Here is a 21,972-nt window from a genome sequence, read left to right on the forward strand (position 1 = left end):
GATTTGGACGCCCGGGCCTGGGAGGTGTGCCAGATCCGAGCTCTCCAACCAGTTTCCTCTCCGCTAGCCCCCCAGTTGGCGATCTGTAAGTAGGGGTGGTCCTCCTTGGAGCAGATTGGGTGGGGGATCTGAGGGTCCTATAGAGCATTCTACAGGGGCTGGGGACCGCTTAGGGGTCTCTGTTGTCACCATCCTCTTAAGGACGATGGTGAGGACGTTGGGGTCCGAGATTTGTCATTTCTCTCTGCTCTGTCTGCCTACATCATCCTCAGTTCCCCCATATCAGCATGTCCCGAGGTTGCCAATGAGAAGTACCACCTTAGAGGTGCTCGTTAAAGATACCAATGCCTGGGCCCAACTAGAATCACCAGAAAAACTGTCCTTTAAAAAAAAAAAAAAAAAAAACCCAGAGTCCTGGATGATTCTTGTTTCCAGGCGGATCTAGAAGATTCGCTTCCTTAGAAATCTCAGAGGTGCAGCATTGACAATCAGGCTTCTCACTTTTATTCTAAGCATGAAAAAAAAGTGCAGCTGAACTTCACTGAAAAGTCACTTGCTGTCACAGGCAGGCAAAGTGAGGCTGCAGGTGGATTTGGATGCGTTGCTCCGTTGAGCTGAAAACGTGTTAAGTCAATTAAAAACACATGAGCATAGGCTCAGCGGGGCGGGAGTGTTTTTCCTGTCTAGAGGATGTCCCTGTTGACAGCCCCAGGGAGATAAGGCATGTTACCATCCAGTTTTATGACAGTCCAGCTTCCTTCCAGACCCCACGCCTTCAAAATTTTAAAAGAAAAAAAAAATCTCCTCCAGGTTGACCCCAGGGGCCCCGATACCCAGGTGAACCCACAGTCTCCATTCACATTCACGACGCGCAGGTGCGTTAGGCGCGATGGCGCTGGTGGGATTGCCTGCAGTTGCTGGGACAACTTTTACTCTCTCGCCCAAACAAGTGGGCAAGAGGAGAGAAAGCGTGGCTACTGCCCGTTGAAAGTTTTCCCTTAACACAGAGACCCGGAGTGGGGGAGATTTTTACTGCTCAAGGAAAGGTACCGTTCAAAGCCACGCTTGTCAAGAAGCAAAAGAAAGTATTTGGGGTCCCCAGGCCGGGAGCGTGTGGCTGCAAGTACTGAGAACCGATAGATTAAGCTGGGAACCAGCTCAGGGTTTGGCAAAGGGAAGGGAGGCTGTTAGGAAACTGCTTTGCATAGTTTTGTTTTCTTTGCAGGCTTCTTCGTTTCTTGGGTTTACTTAAAGATACTATTTTAGAATTGTTTAAAGAGAGGGAACTTTGAAGATGCTGGACTGAAAGTTGCTAGCTGGCAGGGTGTGTTGAATTTTGCTGGGAGAAAAAGCAGTCTTTCCCTGACGTCTTCCCACCGAGATAGCTCCCATCGATGGAACATGTATGTGCCAGGCACTGTAGCAGCATTTCACTTAATATATCTCATTTAATCATTGGAACAACTTCACGAGGGAGGAATTATGATGTCTGTGTAATATACAAGGCAGCCGAGGCCCAGCGAGGTTAAGTAACTTGCCAAGTGTCACACAGCCAGAAAGTGGCTAAACCCATTCCCAGATCTACCTGGTGCCAAGTTTATACCTCTGACCCTGTTGTCTTTTTTTCTTTACCATGGACAAAAATGTCTTGTTGCAGTCAGGTTTCTGGTGGGACCAAATGCTCCCCGCTAACTATTTATCATTATCCCTTTGAACAAAGCAAAAACTGACCTTTTGCAAATTTAAAAATAAAATGTGCTATTTGTCCCTTGGTGGGATGGTGATCTAGCTGAAACCAGTGACCTTAGGTGGGCTGCCATCCCTAGAGTCCAGAATGGGAACTAACTGGGCCGTTTCTGAGAAGCCTTTTGGGCTTGCCTTGTAAACATCATGTTTTTTTATTATCATGTCTGAAATAGACGCGGTATTCCGTACAAGGTATTTGTTATGGATTTGTTATCATTACTTTTCTGTGGGAGGGCTGAGATTGAGGCAAACATGCCCATTTATGGAAGCATTTTCCATGAGGCTGGCCCCGGCCCCCTCATCCGTTACCCAGCCTTGCACCGCAGTCTAGTTGGTTGTGGCTCTAGAGATTTCTCTGCCTTGACCTTCCCCTTGGGGAGCCAGTGGAGGAGCCTGGAGGAGAAGACATTTAGGAAGAAAGGGGGATTCTTTTTTCTTACTCCCTCCTATTTGGAAGTTTTCTTTTTTGGGGAAAAATTGTCTCCTCTTTTCCAAAGCTCATTGAATTCAAACCTGTGGGTTTTATGTTCTAGGCATAACCATGTAATTCTAAGATTGGATATACGGTAGATTTTTCTGGAAAACCAAGTCCAATTTTAAATCCATTGGAATCACAGAGGGTCACTCACAAATTTAGAAATACCTACATTGTCCTCCTCAAACCTCAGTTTTCCCATCTGTAAACTGGGGCTAATGAGACTAGCTAATGTTTGTTGAACATTTTTGCCAGGCAACATGCTAAACCCTTTGAGGGTGTTGTCTTAAGTCTTCATAAAAACTCTTTGGGAAGATACTGTTATTATTGGCTCTACCTAACAGATTTGGAGTCCGAATAACCTGCTCAACATAGCTCAACCAGCCAGTAAGGAAGACAGGAGCCTACAAACCAAGATCTTTCTAACTCCGGGGCCTAAGGGGTTATTCTTTGGGGAGGATTAGATGAAATGACGTGGATGAAGGGATGAAGGGTTTAGCACATGCTGGCTCCTGGTAAACTTCAGTAGATGGTTATTTATAGCAAACATGCCCAGAGATGTTAAGGAGCTTGCTCCGTGCAGCACAGTTAGCACTTGGCAGAACCAGGAAGCCTATTGTGTGGTCTTTCCATAAAGCAGAAATTTGCCCCTGATTTTTCCTTGCTGTGATTTGTTTTCATAAACCTGATTCCTATTTGGGCTAAAAGTGGTGGTTAAGGCCGGGTGCGGTGGCTCACCCCTGCAATCCTAGCACTCTGGGAGGCCGGGGCCGGTGGATTGCTCAAGGACAGGAGTTCGAAACCAGCCTGAGTAAGAGCGAGACCCCATCTCTACTATAAATAGAAAGAAATTAATTGGCCAACTAATATATATAGAGAAAAAATTAGCTGGGCATAGTGGCGCATGCCTGTAGTCCCAGCTACTCGGGAGGCTGAGGCAGGAGGATTGCTTGAGCCCAGGAGTTTGAGGTTGCTGTGAGCTAGGCTGACGCCATGGCACTCACTCTAGTCTGGGCAACAGAGTGAGACTCTGTCTCAAAAAAAAAAAAAGTGGTGATTAGAATCTTCTTCTATTTTAATATAGCCACACTTCCTTATATGGGTCGGGAACGTTGCAAACTCCAGTTCCATTACCCCGTTGATGGTTTGTTAGGGTCTTGATGGCATCGTTTAAGGGCTCACCTGTGATGGGGTGGCCCTCTTGCTGTCTGGGTCTCCTCTATCCACCCTGACCTTTAAACATTTAACCGCGGCCGCATGTTGGAGGGCAGACTGAGTTTGGGTAAAGCCAGGCAAGAAGTGGAGAGCTTGGATGTGATGACAGGACGGAGGAAGGGGCTGCCCATGGCTCCTGAAAGAGGAGGTCAGACATTTCTGGCTTCTATCGGGGGTTCAGGGGCTCGGGAGGAACAACCCTCATCAAGTTTGCCGAGAAAGGGCCGTAGGACCTACCCGCTCAGTCTGTGTAGGCGTGGCTCTTTGTCTACTTATATGAGTTTATCTGTAGGATAAATTCCCAGCAATGTAATGGCTAAGTGAAAGAGCATGCACACCTAAAATCAATAGATATTGCTAGACGGTCTGGCTTGATCCTGATGAGCAGAAGAGGCCCGGTGAATACAGTGGCTGTAGGTCTCAACTGGGGGAAGTTTTGCCCCCCACGGGACATCTAGTAATGTCTGGAGACATTTTTGATGGTCATGACTGAGGCCTGCTACTGGCATGGAGTGGGCGGAGGCCAGGGATGCTGCTGGACATCGTGCAATGCAGAGGACAGGCCCCCGAGACAGAGAGCGGTCCAGCTCAAGAGCCGGTAGTGCCCGGGTCAGGGAAACCCTGCTCTCCAGCGGGGGCTGCAGCAGACCCGGCTTCGCTCCCGCTTAGCACCTGGAGAGTTCTGTGCTGTCTGGTCCCAGCTACGATTTCACAAGCTGCTTTCCACCCCTCACTGTGCCTCCCCGAAGGCCTGACTTGATACTTTTTGTCTCATTGTCATCACCCCAAAATTTGAAAATCCAAGGCTCTGGTTACACATGGAGGCAAGTCCTGATAGCAATAAAACCAAACTATCTGGAACCTTCCAGTGGCCAAGACCGGTTCAGGCCGGGTCCTGTGCCATGCCTGTATTTTCTTCTGTCTTCGAGTTCTCTGCAAAGAAGGTAGACAAAGCATAAAAGGTCTCTAACAATAGATCTTTACTCAGATTCCTCCGTAACTAGCCATACAACGATGGGCAAGTTACTGCTCTGTGCCTCAGTTTCCACATTTGTAAAGGAGGAGGAATTGCATCTCTCATAGGGTTTTTGAGGGGATTAAATGAGATAATAGCTGGCACTCATCACTAGCATTGGAGTTATCAATATGCTAGGCTTACTGAATTTCTCAAGGGCAAATCTGCGGCCAAACATTTTGGGATCCCCAAGTTCATAGGCACGAAGGAGCTTTCAGATTTTAGGATCTGCCAGGAGGAACTTAGGCGACCTGATATGTGTGATTCTGCATGCCAGGGAGGGGGAGGGAACATGCAGCACCTTCCAAATGGATTTAACCAGAGGACCGTGTTTGAATCGAGTCCCAGCCTCCCAGGTATCTGAGGATCAGGGTTCCAAGGAACACACTCTGGAAAGCACCATTCTAGCGTGAGCCTGGGCTTCTCGTGCCTCGTCCTGCTCTGTTCTGTCTGACCAAAGCAGATTTCGCACATCAGAGCTGTCACAGGCATCAAAGCTGGGGAAGCCAGCCTGCTCTGGTCTCTCCTTTTTTGGATAGAGACCGAATCTTTGCGCTTAATCTTGTTTGTGTTTTTAAGTCCTAGATTAGACAGGGTCCCTGGCAGTGGGGATTTGTGTATTCTTTTTTTGTGTGTGTGGTTTTTATTTTTTGTGTGCTATTTTTTTCTTTTAAGGCAACTTATCAACATGGCAATTAGAGCCCAGTTACTTGTCACACGGCTTGGAATACATAACTCTCCTAGCCCTCTTGGGTATGATTGGCCACCACTTTTCTTAATCCTCTTATTGCACAATAATATAAATATACTTAATACTACTGAACTGTACACTTAAATGGTTAAGGTGGTAAATTTTATGTTGGGTGTATGTTACCCCAAATAAAGATTTAAAAAAGGGAAAACAAAGTATTTTACATCCAAAAATGCACACATACCATGGGTGTGTAGCTTGGTGAGTTTTCACGAAGGGAACGCACTGGAGTGACTGGCACTCGGATCAAGACACAGAACATCAGCCCCCCCAAATCCCCTGGTGGTCTGTCCTGGCAGTCACTGAGCCCTAAGGGTAATACCTTATCTGACATCTGTCACTGTAGATTTGCTTTGCCTGGCTTTGGACCTCATTGAAAAAGAATCCTAGAACACGTGCTTTTTGTGACTACCTTCTTGTGCCTGCAAGATTTGTCTTTTTTGTGGTGTGGAGGTGTAGTTCACTTAACCTGATTCGGGCCCATTCTGGGTGTTTATTATGTTCCAGGCACTGTGCCAGGTGCCTTAAAGGATTGGTTCATTTATTGAGAATATTCTACTGAGCTTCTGACAAGCTGGGGTGGGAGGCAGAAAGACACGAGTTCTAGAATCAGACCTGGGTTCAGATCCCAGCTCTGCCACTTCTTAGCTATGTGACCTTAAGCAGATTCCTTCACCTCTCTGAGCCTCTGAGTCACAGGCACAGAAGTGGCCCAATATCTGTAGGTGCAGCTGACTGAAGTCCAACTCCTAAGGCTGTGGCAATGTTGCTTAAGGACACTGCGTGTGAACGATTTCTCCCAGGCTGCGGGGGGTGTCTGTGGTTGTGAATTATCACCGTGAGTGTTCAGAAAACTCGCCCCTGGGTATGATATACGGGCCAGATGGGGGATGGTGCCATATCTACATTACTGCCAAGTAGAAGACAGTTTATAGATTTTATATAGTTGTACTTCTTCTTTTAAGAAAAATGTCAAGCATGTGCAAAAGTAGAGAGACCAGTATATAACACCTGCCCCGGACCCATCACTCAGCTCCAACAACTATCAACACACGAGCCGATCTGTTTCATCTGCACCCCGTTCATTTCCCGCCTGCCCTGATAGTTTTGAGATAAGCCCTAGGTACATCATTTCACCTGGAAATACATCCCAATGGCTCTAAAAGTTAAAGACACTCTCAATAGATGAAATCACAATACCATTTTTCACACCAAAGAATTTAACAAATTCCCTAATACAAAAATCAAATCAGTGTTCACATTTTCCTGCTTATCTCGTAAATTTCTCTTTGAAGGGAGAGCTTTTTCGAATAACATTCAAGCTTTTTCTAATGACTACATTCAGTGTCTCAAATTTTTCCTTTTTACGGGGTAGCTTTTTAAAAAATGCAAACACACTTCTATTTCTGCTATGCTGTATACGTTGAGGGGTCATTTCTTTGACTCTGTCAATGTTTATCTTATATTGCACCTGTTATACTTTTTCATTACAATAGATTTGAAACATATGCAAAGGTAGAGAGACTAGTTACTCAACTTTGGTAACTATCAACATTTTAGAGCAATCTTATTTTATCTCTACTCCCTCCCATTTCTCTTATGTGCCTTCATCTCTCTCTCAATCTGCTGTAACATCTCTTTAAGAAACAAGGGATTATTGAAGAATTTGCCACATTTCCTACTTTGCTTCCTATCTAAACTACCTTTGCTTACACTATTAAAGAAGACACATGCAAGTCAAGCCACTTCTGTGGCTACAGCTGCTCAGAAACCCAATGAAAACACTCCACCGTAGCAAATGCTTCCTGTTAGGAAGGAGCAAAGTGGTTTCAGGTAACAGAAGGCACCTGGCATAGACTGTTTCCACTAACCTCATTGGCAGCCCTGGGAGGAGCCCACTACACCCCACTAATAACACGGGATAAATCTGAGTCTCGATCCGTGTGAATTGGCCAGAGTGCCCCATTCTGCAGTGGCAGGATCAGATCTGGACTCGAGTCTGGTTTCAAGGTCTGGGTATCTTTCTATGCCTGAGGGGCATGTTGGCTCACAAGCAGAGGTGACAATTGAAACTTTACTAGCACCAAGGAACGCGTCATTTATTTAGGCTCAGAAAGATCTTTTAGGTTGATGAAAATGCCCTCTATTTTTGAAATGTTTTCACTTCCTGTTTGCTTTTGCTTTTTTTTTTTTTCTTCAATATCTCTTAACCTATAGGTTCCCCTTCGTCTTGTTTGTGTTTTATTTGTTAAGGAAACAGTCATTTGTCCTATATAGTTCCTCACTTTTGGGACTTTACTACATTATTGAACACACTGCCACACCAGAAGAAAAAATGTTTTCCTTGGGGCCATGGTGTTTTATTATGAAAATAGAATAAAAACTTGGAAAACAAAACTATCCTTTCTAATTGAATGAAAAATTTGTTATTTTTAAAATTGTTTTCTGTCCATGAGTTATAGGCCAATTGAAAAATAGTTCACACGGCTCCCAAGGTGAAGAGACGTGTGAGTTACATATACTTCATGAGGGACTGGGCTCAAAACCAGCATGAGTTAAATACAACTCACATGGCAGTTGATGTGTTGACGTGTCCTCCTATGCCCTGCATGCCCTGTAAACAGCCATTAGATCTGGAGGCTTTATCAGCTTCAGTTGCCCCTCCCAATCCCCTTTTCTTTTTTGCAAGAATATGCCATTTGTGGTGTTGGTGGCACTTCCCATGGCAACCCATTTGGAGGCACAGAATGTCTAATCAGCTCTCTCTTTTTGTGATGTGAAGGTTAATTAGTAGGTTTAGGCGGTGCTGCCCTGATCCATCCCTTATAAGTTTTCCCATCAGCTTTTCATCAAATACAGTCGGTCTCCCAGTGGGAAACCTGGGCCAGTGTCATCAGCATCACCTGGCAACTGGCTGGAAATGCTCGTTCTTGGGCCCCACCCCAGACCTACCGACTCAGAAGCTGATGCACGAGCGAGCCTGAGCACCACTGGTTTTAGCAACCACTAGCAGTCTGTGCCAGGACCTCTATTTTATTAGGGCTTACAAAGTAGTTATATTTTAATTTTGTTGTTTCTCCCCCATTTGTTAGCTGGAATTCTTCCAAATAGAAGGGAGTATTTTTTAAGCACTTCGGTACCGAGCTCACCGAAACCTCGCCCACAGCGGCGCTCACAGTCCGCACGGTAGTTTGTGCTGTGCATGGACGACAGATCCGTTTTGCTCCTGTGTGATGAGGAAAGCTTTAACGCACCGAAAGCTTGTTTGACTTTACAGGCAGCTGTACTTGTAATGTAAATCAGAATAGGTAGCATATTCATATGTTTTTATTACATTATTTTTAAACGTTCACAATTTTATTTTGATAAATGAAAAGTCATATCACGGCTGTCGGCTAAAGTCGCTGTGCGCGTTCATCTGTGGCTGTCGACTATAGTCGACGCTTGGACCCAAGCTGGTAAGACCCGCATAAGTGGAGTCAGGAGCAGGATGCTGTTGATCTAATTATGACCTAAGCCAAGTTCAATGATGATTTTAAAATGCAGGGAAGGGGAATTCTGAAGCCTCGGACAACGTGTGTTCTTTACAAATCGTTATTTCACTGTCTGAATAACTGCAGTGATTATTCAGATCTAGGGAAATGATTTGCTCGTTTCTCCATCTTTTTTCTTTCCCCCCCTTATCAGCTACTAGATCAGGTCTCCCCGGAGAAATAACCTTCCCTTCGGAGCAAAGCAGCTTCTGGTTTTTATTATTGTGATTTTCACTGCTGAAAGAAGAACCGTGGGTATTGCGATATCTGCCCCTTCCATTTCACCTCCGCAAAATCTGCTCAGGTGTTGACTTCGGAGCTCTGGGGGCCTAGCAGTGCGATGAGGGGTTGATTCTATCTCGGTGGGATTTGGGGGTGTGGGGATTATCTTGGTGAAGTCAAAGGAGCTGTGAGTTCTCTTCTGCTGAAGTAGGAATGACTGTCAACCGCACAATACATCCTGGTGGCTGTGCGTCCCAACTTAGCCGGTGACTCAGTTCTTGGGAGCCCGGCAGCAGCAGGTGGAGAGACTGGATGGGAGCCAGTGTCATTAGTACCAAGACAGTGCCTGGTCAGAGGGTCAGGACGGGTGATTGGACAACAGGGCTTCTCACCACTGCACCTCTGCTCACAAACACATCTGGATGACAGGACAGGTGGTGTCAATCCATTGCCAGTGGGGTCTGCCTATGGAAAGGACAATCAATGACTTGAAATCTTACACCAAGAAAGATGTCATTCCATTTCAATTATTTATTTACCCTGAGGAACAATTTATATAGGAAAGGCAGCATCAAGATTTTCATTTTCCCCTCTCTACCAGTTTTTAAAATAATGCACTGGTTCCTCAGCATCTTGCGAGAATGACTATGAATTTCTAAAAATCATTGTAAACACATGGATTTAAACACACCTGTCTTTCAACTATTGTACTTATCTTCTTGATATCAATCCATCCCCTATTTGACCAGTTAGAACCATAGTATAACATTTCAGTATGCAGTTTTATAGACTTCTAAAAAATGTGCAAACCTACATACAAGAAAGACTTTATTATAAATGATCAGCTTTATCGAGGTATAATGTACATAGAGTAAAAGTCCCCCAACTTTATTTATTTATTTTTGAGACAGAGTCTCACTGTGTTGCCCAGGCTAGAGCGCTGTGGCGTCAGCTTAGCGCACAGCAACACCAAACTCCTGGGCTCAAGTGATCCTTCTGCCTCAGCCTGCCGAGTAGTTGGGACTATAGGCATGCACCACCATGCCTGGATAATTTTTTCTATATATATTTTTAGTTGGCCAATTATAGGCGTGAGCCACCGCATCCGGCCAAAATTTACCAGTTTTTAAGTGTACAGCTCAATGAGTTTTGACAAATGTACAGAGTTGTGTAATCACCAGAATCACATAGAACATTTTAATCGTCCCAAAAGTTCTTTTGTGCCTCTAGCCAGTCGGTTCCTGTCCCTGCCTATGGCGACTCTTGATCTACTGTTAGCATACTTGTGCTTTTTCTAGATTTCCGTATCGATGGAGTGGCATATAGCACAGGGCCTTTGGGGTCTGGCTTCTGCCACTGAGGATAATTCTTTTGAGATTCATCTGTTTTATTGCTGAACAGGATTCCATTTATACATGCTGTATTTAACTTAAAAGTGTATCATAAACATCTTCGTGTGGTCAAAGGTCACCTGTTTTCCATTTACATGAAACGTCCAGAAACGTTGAATGTATAGAGGCAGAAAGTAGATTAGTGGTTGCCAGGGCGTGGGGACCAGGACTTTCTGCAGACTGGCATGACAGAATCCTTCTTGAGGTAATAGAAATGTTCCAAAATTTGTCTATAGTGATGGGTGCACAACTCCGTAAATTTCCTAAAAATCATTGAATTGTGTGTTTACAGTGGGAGAATTTCATGGCATGTAAATGATAGTTCTGTAAGTATGTTAAGAGAAAAAGCTGCCGGGCGCGGTGGCTCACGCCTATAATCCTAGCACTCTGGGAGGCTGAGGCGGGCGGATTGCTCGAGGTCAGGAGTTCAAAACCAGCCTGAGCAAGAGTGAGACCCCGTCTCTACTATAAATAGAAAGAAATTAATTGGCCAACTAATATATATAGAAAAAAATCAGCCGGGCATGGTGGTGCATGCCTGTAGTCCCAGCTACTCGGGAGGCTGAGGCAGGAGGATCGCTTGAGCCCAGGAGACTGAGGTTGCTGTGAGCTAGGCTGATGCTACGGCACTCACTCTAGCCTGGGCAACAAAGCGAGACTCTGTCTCAAAAAAAAAAAAAAAAAAAAGAAAAAGCTTTGTGTGGCATAAATAAAAATCCACATCTTAAATATTTAACATAATTATAGCATTCTAGAGAATAGACGTCCCACAATTTAACAAGTCACCCACTGAATGTCATTTAACCACTGAAGGTTGCTAGCTTAACAATTGATTTTGCTGTTCCCAACAACACTAAAATGTACTTTTTCTATGTCTGTTAGCACTGGTCTGTGTCTATAGGCTGAATTCTAAGAAATGGAACTGCAGGTCAAGAGGTGTGCATAGTGTTTGAGGCTCTTTTACCACTAAGGGTGTAGTATGCAGGGGACTGCCTCCTAAGTTCTTGACAACGCTGGGTATTAGCAATGGTTTTCATCTTAGCCAAGCTGATGGGTGACAATCAGCATCTCATTGCTTTAGCTTGCATTTCTTCAATTACTGGTGAGATCGAACATCTTTTTCATATGGGTATTGGCTATTTGAAGGGCTTTGTAAAAATGTCTATTTTTCTTGATCAGACATTTAATAAAAACTCATAAAAAGACAAATATGACAAAAATACATTACAGAAAGCACACTCATGTTCATAGCAGTGTTATTCACAAAAACTAAAATGTGGAAGCAATCCAAGTGTCCATCGATGGGTGAATAGATAAGTGAAATGTGATATACCCATATAATGGAATGTTATTCCTTAATTTTATTCTTAAAAAGAAAGGAAATTTCAACACTTGCTGCAACATAGATGAAACTTGAAGACATTACGCTAAGTGAAAAAAGCCAGTCACAAAAAGGCAAACACTGATTCCACTCACACAAGGTACTTATAATCAAACTCCTATAGAAAGAAAGTAGGATGGGTTGCTAGGAGCTAGGGCAAGGGAGAATGAGGAATTGTTTAATGTGTACAGAGTTTCAGTTTTTCAAGATGAAAAGAGTTTTGGAGATGGACGGTGTTGATGGTTGCATGTGAATGTACTCACCAACACGGAACTATATACTTACAATGCATATATACTTAATGACTAAGAGGGCAAATTTTTATATGTATTTTACCCCAATTTTAAAAATTGGGGGGGTAATAGAACAAAATAGAAGGAAAATTCCCCCTCACAACTGTACTTGATGAGAGCATATTTCTCTATTTATTTTGCCTATATAGACTCTAAATATTTTAAATTCAAAATGGGCTATTATATCCACTGTTTTACAATTCCCTCGTTGATTTTTTTAAAGCTTTGAGATAAAATTCACATGCCATACAATTAACCCATGTAATTGTACAATCCAGTGGCTTTTGGTGTATTGTGCATCTTGGTGTGCTTTTGGTGAGTTGTGCATCTTTACTACAGCAAACTCTAGAACACCCTGCACCCCTCACACGTCACCCTCGAATTCTCCCCCAGCTCCTGGCAACCACTAATCTTCTGTTTCTATGGATTTGCCCATTCTAGACATTTCACTCAAACAGAATAATATGTGTGCCTTTGTGACTGCCTTCTGTCACTGAGCATGACGTTTCAAGGTTCAGCCACGTTGTGGTGGGTGTCTATACTTTCTTCCTTTTTATGGCTGAATAAAATCCACCGTGTGGATATCCCACGTTTTGTTTATCCATTTTCCTGTTCATGGACATTTGGGTTGTTTCTACTTTCTGGCTGTTATCAATAATGCTGCTATGAACATTCAGGTACAAGTTTTTGTATGGACATATGTTTTCATTTCTCCTGGATATACAGCTAGAAATGGAATTGTTGGATCATCTGGTATTTACATGTTTATTCAAGGACCCTCCTTTTATCTTGCAGTAGACAGTTAGACTTGGATATCTTTCCATGTCGGCACATGCAGACATCCTTCTTGCTGCTTAACCACTGGGTAGGATTTCACTGTGTGAAAACACCATGGCTTCTGAATCTAGTTCCATGTTGATGGACATTTGGGTTCTTTGCTTTTAGCTATTAGGGGAATGATGCAAATCATTTTCTGAAGGGCCTTGGGGTGGTCTCCGTTCTTTGGCAGCATAAACAATACTGCAGGCAGTATCACCGTACTTTGTAGCATGTTTCTGCAGCCCGTGTTCCTAGACATGGAGAGGTGATAGGTTTATCTGTCATGAGGACCTGGCTCTGGCCCGATTCTGACCCTGTCACCTTATTCCACAGGGGACCGACCAGGCATCATGGCACAGAAGGGCCAACTCAGTGACGATGAGAAGTTCCTCTTTGTGGACAAAAACTTCATCAACAGCCCAGTGGCCCAGGCGGACTGGGCTGCCAAGAAGCTGGTCTGGGTCCCCTCGGAGAAGCAGGGCTTCGAGGCCGCCAGCATCAAGGAGGAGAAGGGGGATGAGGTCATCGTGGAGCTGGTGGAGAACGGCAAGAAGGTCACGGTCGGCAAAGATGACATCCAGAAGATGAACCCGCCCAAGTTCTCCAAGGTGGAGGACATGGCGGAGCTGACGTGCCTCAATGAAGCCTCCGTGCTGCACAACCTGAGGGAGAGGTACTTCTCTGGACTCATCTACGTGAGTATCTCGGCCAGTCGCTTCCTTCCTCCTGGGCTCCTGCCCCCATAAGGAAAGGAGGCATTTAGAAATGTGTTTGGAGTTCGGGTGGGGAGGCTGAAGGTTTGATCAAGGGAGATCGCAGGATGAGGTGGGATAGTTCAGACGTGGCTTCACATCTCAGTCCTGCCCTACCTACTTCTGTGACATTGAACAGGTTATGTTGCCTCTTGAAGCCTCAGTTTTCCTATCTGTCAAATGGGAATTGAGCCAGGCGCAGTGGATTACCCCTGTAATCCTAACACTCTGGGAGGCCAAGGTGGGACGATCGCTTGAGGTCAGGAGTTTGAGACCAGCCTGAACAAGAGCAAGAGCAAGGCCCTGTCTCTGCAAAAGATTAAAAAATTAGCCAGGCATGGTGGCGTGTACCTGTAGTTCTAGCTACTCAGGAGGCTGAGGCGGGAGGATCACTTGAGTCCAGGAGTTGGAGGCTGCAGTGAGCTAAGATCACACCATTACACAACAGCCTGGGTGACAGAGCAAGACTCTGGGTGTGTGAGTGTGTGTGACTCTGCGGGCACAGGTCCCTTGTGGGCTTGGACTAGCTGCCCAGAACAAGACGGACACAGATATCCCGTGATGCCAGACTAGTGGGCAGAGGTCCCCTCCCCTCTCTGAAAGGGCAGGCTAATCTGTTGGACAAGTTATCTCATTTCTCTGAAACTTTGTTTCCTTCTCTGCAAAATGGACGAAAGATTAGTACCAGTCTCGTACAGTGGGTTACTCTAAAACAAAAGCACTTACACTTCCTGGCACATAGTAGGCACTCAGATAGTGAGGTGTTATGTGACAGGTCTTTGCTGTTCTCATGATCTTTTTTATTGTTACAAGCCGGAAGTTCTCAGATCCTTTGCAAAATCGTGCAAACAGTCACTTCATCATTATGTCCTTTTGGCCCTGCCCTGTGTGTTTTGCCAAGTGAAAGTTACAAAAATGTCATCTCTAAAAATGTCCTGCCAATTTTTTTCCTAATTAAGAAAATGAGACACGTTCACCATGGAAGACTTGAAAAATCCAAGAAAGCATAGTAAACACAAAAGTAGTCCTCACCCAGAGATGGAGGTGCGTTTTTCATCTTTCTTGGTGAGAATGGTACATGTTCACATATTTAAAAGCCTACTGTGCACATGTTTGGTGACTTGTTCTCTTTCCCAGGTACTAGTTGGTGAGTTGGGATAAAATAGCCCATTTTCAATTTAAAATATTTAGAGTCTATATAGGCAAGTTAAATAGAGGAATATGCTCTTATCAAGTACACTTGTGAGGGGAATTTTGCTGTTTTGTTTTTCCCCCAATTTTTAAAATACATATAAAAAATTTGCCGTCTTAGCCATTATTCACTATGTATGCATTGTTAAGTATATAGTTCCGTGGTAGTGAGCACATTCATATGCAACCATCAACACCGTCCACGTCTCAGCCCAGACAGACCCCTTAAGGGCTGTGTAATCTGCCAGGTGAATGTGCCGTTATCTGATTGTCCTATGGGTATTTTGGAAGGGGTTATGGTGGCATTTTTTAAAGAGCCAAAGGGGAAGATGGAGTGACCGGTAACTATTAAATACCTCCTCCGATCCAGGCACTCTGTACCTTGACACGATGTATCTCATGCAATCCGCGCGACATCGCCAGGTTAAGTCTGCTCGTCTCCTCTCACAGGACGGCGAGCTGGGGTCCAAGTGGTAAGGCCCGTCCTCAGTCCCCGAAGAAGGGAAAGTCTCTCGTCTGTGGCACTCCTGGTGTGTGCGTGCCGTCCACCTGGGCTGCCGGTGCACTGGGCATCTCTAAGGAGGCCCGCCTGCAGCGAGCCACGGGGAAAATGGGGCTCCGTGGGGCCAGGTCCCCCATCCGAGATGGGTCACCTCCCACCAAGGGAGGTCGAGGATGGTTTCACCTGCTGTCCTCTGGCCTGGTGTTTGAACCCAAAATAGAAAGCAGAAGAAAACGAGGGGCTTATGAAAGTCCCGAGACCCAGAGTATCTTCTGACAGCAGATTAAAAAAAAAAACAAAAACGAATCAAAGCTTTAAATTCCTGCCATGCTTCTCTGGACAGATGAGATTAAAATCCTTTCAGCCTTGTGATGATGCGCCCGCTCCCGTCTCGTTCCGTTCTGGTCAATTTCATCACTTAATAGAAAGCCATGTCCACCATGGAGGAGATAATGGGGGCAAGGGGGCTGGCGGGGGGCAGAGTAAGTCACTCTCCCAGCCTCGTGGCAAAACGCGTGACTCTTGTTAATAGGTGGGTGACAAGGTGATGCTGAGTCCAAGGCCCTCGGTGATGCTGAGAACTTTCCCTCTGTTCTGCAAGGCTCACCTCCAACCATGGGCCTTTGAGAAGGTCCTGGCAGACCTCTTGTCCTCTTGGATCTAGAAGAGTCTATAGAAGCCAGAGGAGCTTGTCGTCCCGGATGCAGGTTCTGGGCTCAGCAACGCTCAGTGACTTACCTGGGCTGCCGCAGATCATTCACAGCACACAGGGGCAGGAACGTGGCTCTGATTCGTGGTCCACGGCGGTGCCTTCGCTCCTGTAGACACTGCCTTTGGCTGAGTTCTCTCTGCCTGGACTTCCGCATGGACCGCTTCATCAGTCAGCCCTGGCCCTGGCGCCTTGCTAGGGGAGGGGGCGAGGGATTCAGGAGGAGGAAGCCCAACAGGTGTGGACCTGCTCTGTGCCAGGTACTGTCCTAGGTCCTCCCCAGTCCACTTGGTCCCTCGTGACAACAGTGACAGTGCAGCTGATGCCCCACTCTGCAGATTAGGTGACCGGGGCAGGGAGGTAGTGCACACTTAGGAGGGACTCTGAGGACGCACAGCTAGGAAGTGACCTGGGTTCAGACTCTGGCCCCGTCTGTCCCTCTCCTGCTTCTCTGTGTGATAACGAGTCAAAGAGCCCGGTTCTTGCCTGCAACTGCTTCACAATTAAGCAGAGGAAGACGAGATGCACCCGAGCTAGAGGCAGATCCATGACACAGATTCTGCACTCAGCACCTGCAAACGGGCATTAGGAAGTCTGGAAGCTTCTTGAGATTTTAGGAACGATTTGTGCCTATGTGTATTTTTTCTGGGCCGAGGGTCTTAGCTTTCATCTGACTCTTGGGGAGCCTGTTATCCTCACAACAACCATAGTGGTTACTGGTCATTCAAAATCTACCATGTTAAGAGTTGGTGCTAATATATTGTTATTACTACTATTATTTTCTTTATGTAAGAAAGATATAGTCTTATTTTGGTTTTTGCTGATAACAAAAAAATTTTTCTTAGAAAAGTTAAATAACTTGATGAGAAATAGAGGTGGGCCTCAAACTCAGGAAGGCCGGCCCCAGGACCAATGTTTTCTAACTGCAATTTCATGTAATGTTTTCCATGACACTATGGGACAGATGCTATTGCCCCATTTTAGAGATGAGGACACTGAGGCTCAGATGTGCTGGGTCTCCCTGCTGGTAAGTGGGCAGAGCTGGAATTCAAAGTCTGTGTGAGTCCAGGGCCGGGGTGACTGCCGGTGATGATAGAGGGCCCTAAGGGTGACAGGAGGCTTAAAGCAGGAGGTCATGGGTGTGGACTGGGGCAGGTGGGGACAGTGCCACAGGTGTCATTAGCCTTGAGTTGGACATACTTTAAGTGCGCAGCAGGGAAGATTCTAACCTTTCACTGTGATTGTTTGAGCACCACCTATGAGCTGCTGGGCCAGAGTTAAGTGATTTTTTTAAATGCAGTTATTTTGGTATATCCTAAAAAAGATAGCTTGACATTTTACTGTGAAAAAGAAAAAAAAAAAAAGATATATCCTAAAAAAGAAAATCTCAGTTTCTGGCATTGCTTGAAAAAGCAGAGGACCTGGTACCCCCAGACCCAGGGCGCGAGGCAGCAGTCCCCGAGAGATGGGGGCCCCCACTCCCTGTGGCCTCCTGGACCCTGGGGCTGAGTGCTGGCATCTGTTGACACAGCACCTGTTTTATCCACTCACACCTGGCCCGCTTCTCTCCTGCCTCTCCTGCTTGGTCCCTGTAAGACAGTGGGACCTTCCGCCCTTGCACCAAGCCTCTGGGGTTGGGAACAATGTGCCCCAGAGCAAAGGTGGGTGGACCCTGGTGTTCATCAGGTCCCCAAGCCCAAATCTCCAACTCAGAAGCCCCAAAGGATGTTTTTCCAGTTCTGATTGTGCTTCTGGGAAGAGCAGGGGGCCAGGAGAGGCCTGCCTTCCCAACTCCAGCAGGTGCTGATTTTTTTGTCTTAAAGACCTAGCCCAGTAATCTTATCCTTCCCTGGCAGGAGAGTCTACCTGGGGACACAGGGAGCAAGCAGACTGTGAGCAGAGGTCCTCTGGGTGCCAGTCACAGCACTGGGCCCTGGAGGGTGGGAAGAAACTATAGCTGGAGGCTGCCCTTTGTTGAACCCCAGAAATTAAGCCCTTTAGATCTTTCTAGTCATTATTGCTTCCAAGAACCTCCTCTAATAATAAAAGAGTGTCTATGCAAAGGCCACAAGAAAATATTTAAAAATGAGTATGCATCATAAAAAGCAAAAATGTCCCTCTCTAGCCCCCAAGTTCTCTTTCCTGGAGGTAAACATGATCCACAGGGTCATGTATCTACACATACAACAAATATACCAAGAAGTCATGCCACATATGCTTTGCAGCTTGCTTTTCTTCACTTGACCACATTTTGTGGCTTTTTCCATGTCTGTTCATAACTACCTAGTCAGCATTAAAACTCATTTTGAATAGGTAATATATGCAAATAATACATAAAATGGTATATATGAGTATAAGAACTTGCCCTTTCATTTCCATTCCTCAACCTTTCTGTTCCCCTGCTTGGAAAAGTCGTGGCCACCAGGTTCTAACATAGCCCTCCAGCAGTCTTACACATGCACAGGCAAATGCAGAGCCCTTCCTGCTTCCGTCAAAAATGGCAGCCCAGGCCACGTGCTGTTGTGCATCTTGCTCTTTGCATCTCACTGCGTATTTTGGCCATGATTACATGGTAATAGATATGGAGCCGCCACACAACCTTTTGCTATAGGGATGAACCATAACTATTGAGCCCATTGCCTGATGATGAGCATTTAGGTTGTTTCTAGTCTTTTTGCTGTTGTAATAAAATCAAGGCTATAGCAAAAGCATATTCTTAGAAGGCTGTGTCTATCTCTAGGCTAGATTTCAGAAAGCCGTGCTGCTGCTGTCCAGCCTCGTAAAGAAGGTCTGATTATCCATCATTTTACAGAGGAGGAAGAGGAGGCTCTGAGGTAGGCCCACCTACACAAGTCAGGCAGGCAGCAAGGCGAGATTACCTGAGACTCGGCCCAGGCCTGTGTGCCTTCCACCTTTCCTCCTCCTTCCTTGTTTCTGCCAGAGGCCTGGGAGCAGCCCCCTGCTCGGGCTCTGGGGCTGACCATATAAAGTGTCAGGGAAAAACTGGAGTCGCTTCCTAATACGGTCGCAAGAGGGAAATCTGGGGTTTGCAGCTGGGACCTGCTGGTGGCACCCGGCCCGTGAGAGGCCAGCTGGGACAGGAGAGGCCAGGATGACGAAATCTGTGCACTTAACCAGCTGGAGAAGGCTCAGGGGGGCCAGGAGGTGGAGACACAGCCACCTCCGGGTGGGCTGGGCCCGGGCGAGGGTGAACCGCGGTTGACAGTGGCGGTGGAGCAGCCGGGGTCCGAAGCCCAGCGCACCGAGTGAGGCATGCTGCCGCCTGCCCGGGCCTTCCTCGCGACCGTTGCACCCTGGCCTGCTTGGGAAGTCTTTGCTGGACTGAACAGAGATTCAGATCTGCCTGGAGGCATGCATTAAGTGCTTGCTGTGTGCATGGCACCAGGAGAGGTGTTAAGTGGAGGGGAGGAAAGTAATATTGCTCCTTTAGAAACGAGTGTTGGAGTGGAGAGGGCTGGTGTGCTCCTTCCTTCCTCCTCTTATTCCTGTCACTCAGCGAGTATTGTCTACCCTGAGGCTAGCACTGTGCGGGGTGCTGGGGACATGGTAGCATGCAGCTCACCTTTCCAGGAGGCTGAGCTCTGACAAAGGAGATAGACAGGGCTCTGGGAAGATCAGGGAAGAGTGTTCCAGGTAGAGGGAACAGCATATGTGAAGGCTTCAAGGTGGTGAGGTTTTTGTCATCGAGGAACGAAGGGAGCACGGTAACAGTCACTAAGGTTGATTATAGCACCTGCCACCTACCAGGCAACCTCTGAAGAAGTTGTTCGTATGCCCCCGTTTTGCAGATGATGATAAGTGGGGCTCAGAGAGGTTAAGGGACTAGCCCAAGATCACACAACCAGGAAGTAGCCAAGTGAGGGTTCAAATCCAAGTCCCCCAAACTCATAACCACTGCCCCTTACTGCCTCCAGGTCAAGGGCTTGGGTGGGGATGGTTTGGGCTGTGAATGATTCCCAGATTCAACAGGGGCGTGGTTGTGGGCATGGCCCAGAGAGCTGGAGGTGGAGTTGAGTTCTGAAGGGGAGGCGGGGCTCGGCTGACCTTTGTTCAGAGGGTCATTGATTGGGTACTTTTTCTGGAGGCCTGGGCTGGGGACGGGACACAGATGAACAAGACACAGCCCTGCCCTGGCTCAACAAGGTCTACTGAGCACCCACTGTGTGCAGTATAAGGCCCGCAGGTCACAGAGGTGAAGGCAGGCTGCTTTTGTTCTGGGGAATCTTTACTGTTAATTTATCCTCCAGGCATTCGTTTAACAAGCATTTAGTTAGCACTTACTGTATGCCCACAGGAGAGATGGAAGGGGCTCCCCACCCTCAGGGCACTTGTGCAGCTGGTGTTCCCAGGGTGGGTAGGAGGGGCCTGGGGGAGGGGCGTAGCATCCAGGCGGTCCCAGCCCCACCAGGCTGGGTGCGGGTCCCCACCCCACTTACCTTTGCCCTGGCTTTGCTCCCCTTCAGGTCCAGCTGTACCAGTCTGCTTGCAGTTCACCTGCATGCGCCCCGACCTGCCTTCCTGCCTCTCTGCCTCTGTCCCTCCTACCCTGAGCCGGTTAACACCTTCCCCTCCTTTAAAACAGGGAGCACCTCCCCCCAGAAATGTCCCTGACCACCCCCAACACGGTTTAGGGCTTTAGGCCTTCTCTTCCTTGTTCCTCTAATCCTCTGTTCTTACGATTCTTTTCTTAAAGGTACTTGTCTCCCCTTCTGATCTGTAAGTTCTTTAAGGGCGGCTGCTATCACTGATTTCTTTATCTCCAGCCTCTGGCACAGGCCTGGTATATAGTAGCTGCTCAGTAAATGGTGGATGGTTGTTTAGACAGGCCTCATGTTGACCCCATAAGGGAATGGGGGGAATGGAGGGAACCTCAGCGATTACTGCCCCTCCCCCATTGATCCTGTACCCTTGAAGGCTACCCCTCCTCCACCGGCACCCCCAGCCATCACACACCATCGCCCCTTAGCCGACTGAGCCCCAGAAGGAACTCCCACTCTGTAATTGGCTCCCACCCTGGACTGAAAGCCCCTCGAGAGTTGTTTTTTTTTTTAAAAAAAAAAACATGTTCTGTAGTCCCAACATCTTGCATGCTACCTAGAAAATGCATATTGAATGAAGAAATGAACAAGCAAATGATCAGCTTTCTGCTTCTGTAGGACGGGGCCTGGGTTGGGTGGTGCAACGGGCCGTGCTCACGCCAGGGAGCGGGCCAGGCTGAGCTCGGTGCTGCCAGGGTCTTGCTTGGTGACTTCGATCGGGTGGCTTAACCTCTCTGTTGTTTGGTTTTCCCCAAATGTAACCCGAGGTGGAATCTCCGCTCCTCCTCCCTTGGTCACTTCTGGGGGACAAGACTCGCTTCGTGGCCACCAGAGCCTTGGGAAGCGCTGACGTTTATTGCCTGGGGAAAGCGGTTCCAAGGGACGGGTTGGGCTAGCTCCTGAACCCTGACCTCAGCCCATGGGGACATCTGACATACAGTGAGGGAAACAGTAGTGACGGTGACGCCTCACACAGGCAGGGCATGGGCGGGGGTCGGGGCGACCGGTCCTGAGCCTTCGCTCCCCTTTCCCTGTTCCGGCTGTTTCTGGCTGTCCCTGACAGCCCGGGATCGGTGACCGGGGCAGAGGTCCCAACCAACGGAGGCGTGGTCAGCCGAATTATGAGGACGAAAGCGGGGAGCGTGCGGCAGGTTGAGATGAACGTTCACAGTCCTGTGGGGCTCTGTGCGTTTCTCATCAGACAAGGTGAATGTTGGAAGAGAACCGGGTGCGGGAAGCGTCGTGATGTCCATGTCCCCGGTAAGCGGGAGAACGTTGGATCTCGTCTCTGTTCTGTGCCGGGGAAGATAAGCAGCCGACATTCCCTAGCGTGGAATCAAACAGACTTCGGTTTTAGCAGCTGGGCTCAGCCTGCAGACCCAGGGTTCCAATTCGCACGTCCTTGGTTATGAGAAGCC

At 47.1% G+C, this 21,972-nt stretch overlaps 1 protein-coding gene across 4 annotated transcripts in view; it reads left to right on the forward strand.

Annotated features, from left to right (window-relative positions):
- The window catches only part of MYH11 (myosin heavy chain 11), a 104,034-nt gene continuing 82,062 nt past the window's right edge, over positions 1 to 21,972 (forward strand). For all 4 annotated transcript variants that reach the window (XM_012790227.3, XM_012790228.3, XM_075995150.1 and 1 more), the window contains exons 1-2: positions 1 to 85; positions 13,175 to 13,536. In XM_012790227.3, the coding sequence (XP_012645681.1) occupies positions 13,192 to 13,536 (345 nt within the window). In that variant the 5' untranslated portion in view covers positions 1 to 85; positions 13,175 to 13,191. The remainder of the gene's footprint in view (positions 86 to 13,174; positions 13,537 to 21,972) is intronic.

This window comes from Microcebus murinus, chromosome 19 (assembly GCF_040939455.1).
Source record: "Microcebus murinus isolate Inina chromosome 19, M.murinus_Inina_mat1.0, whole genome shotgun sequence".
NCBI classification, from domain to species: domain Eukaryota; kingdom Metazoa; phylum Chordata; class Mammalia; order Primates; family Cheirogaleidae; genus Microcebus; species Microcebus murinus.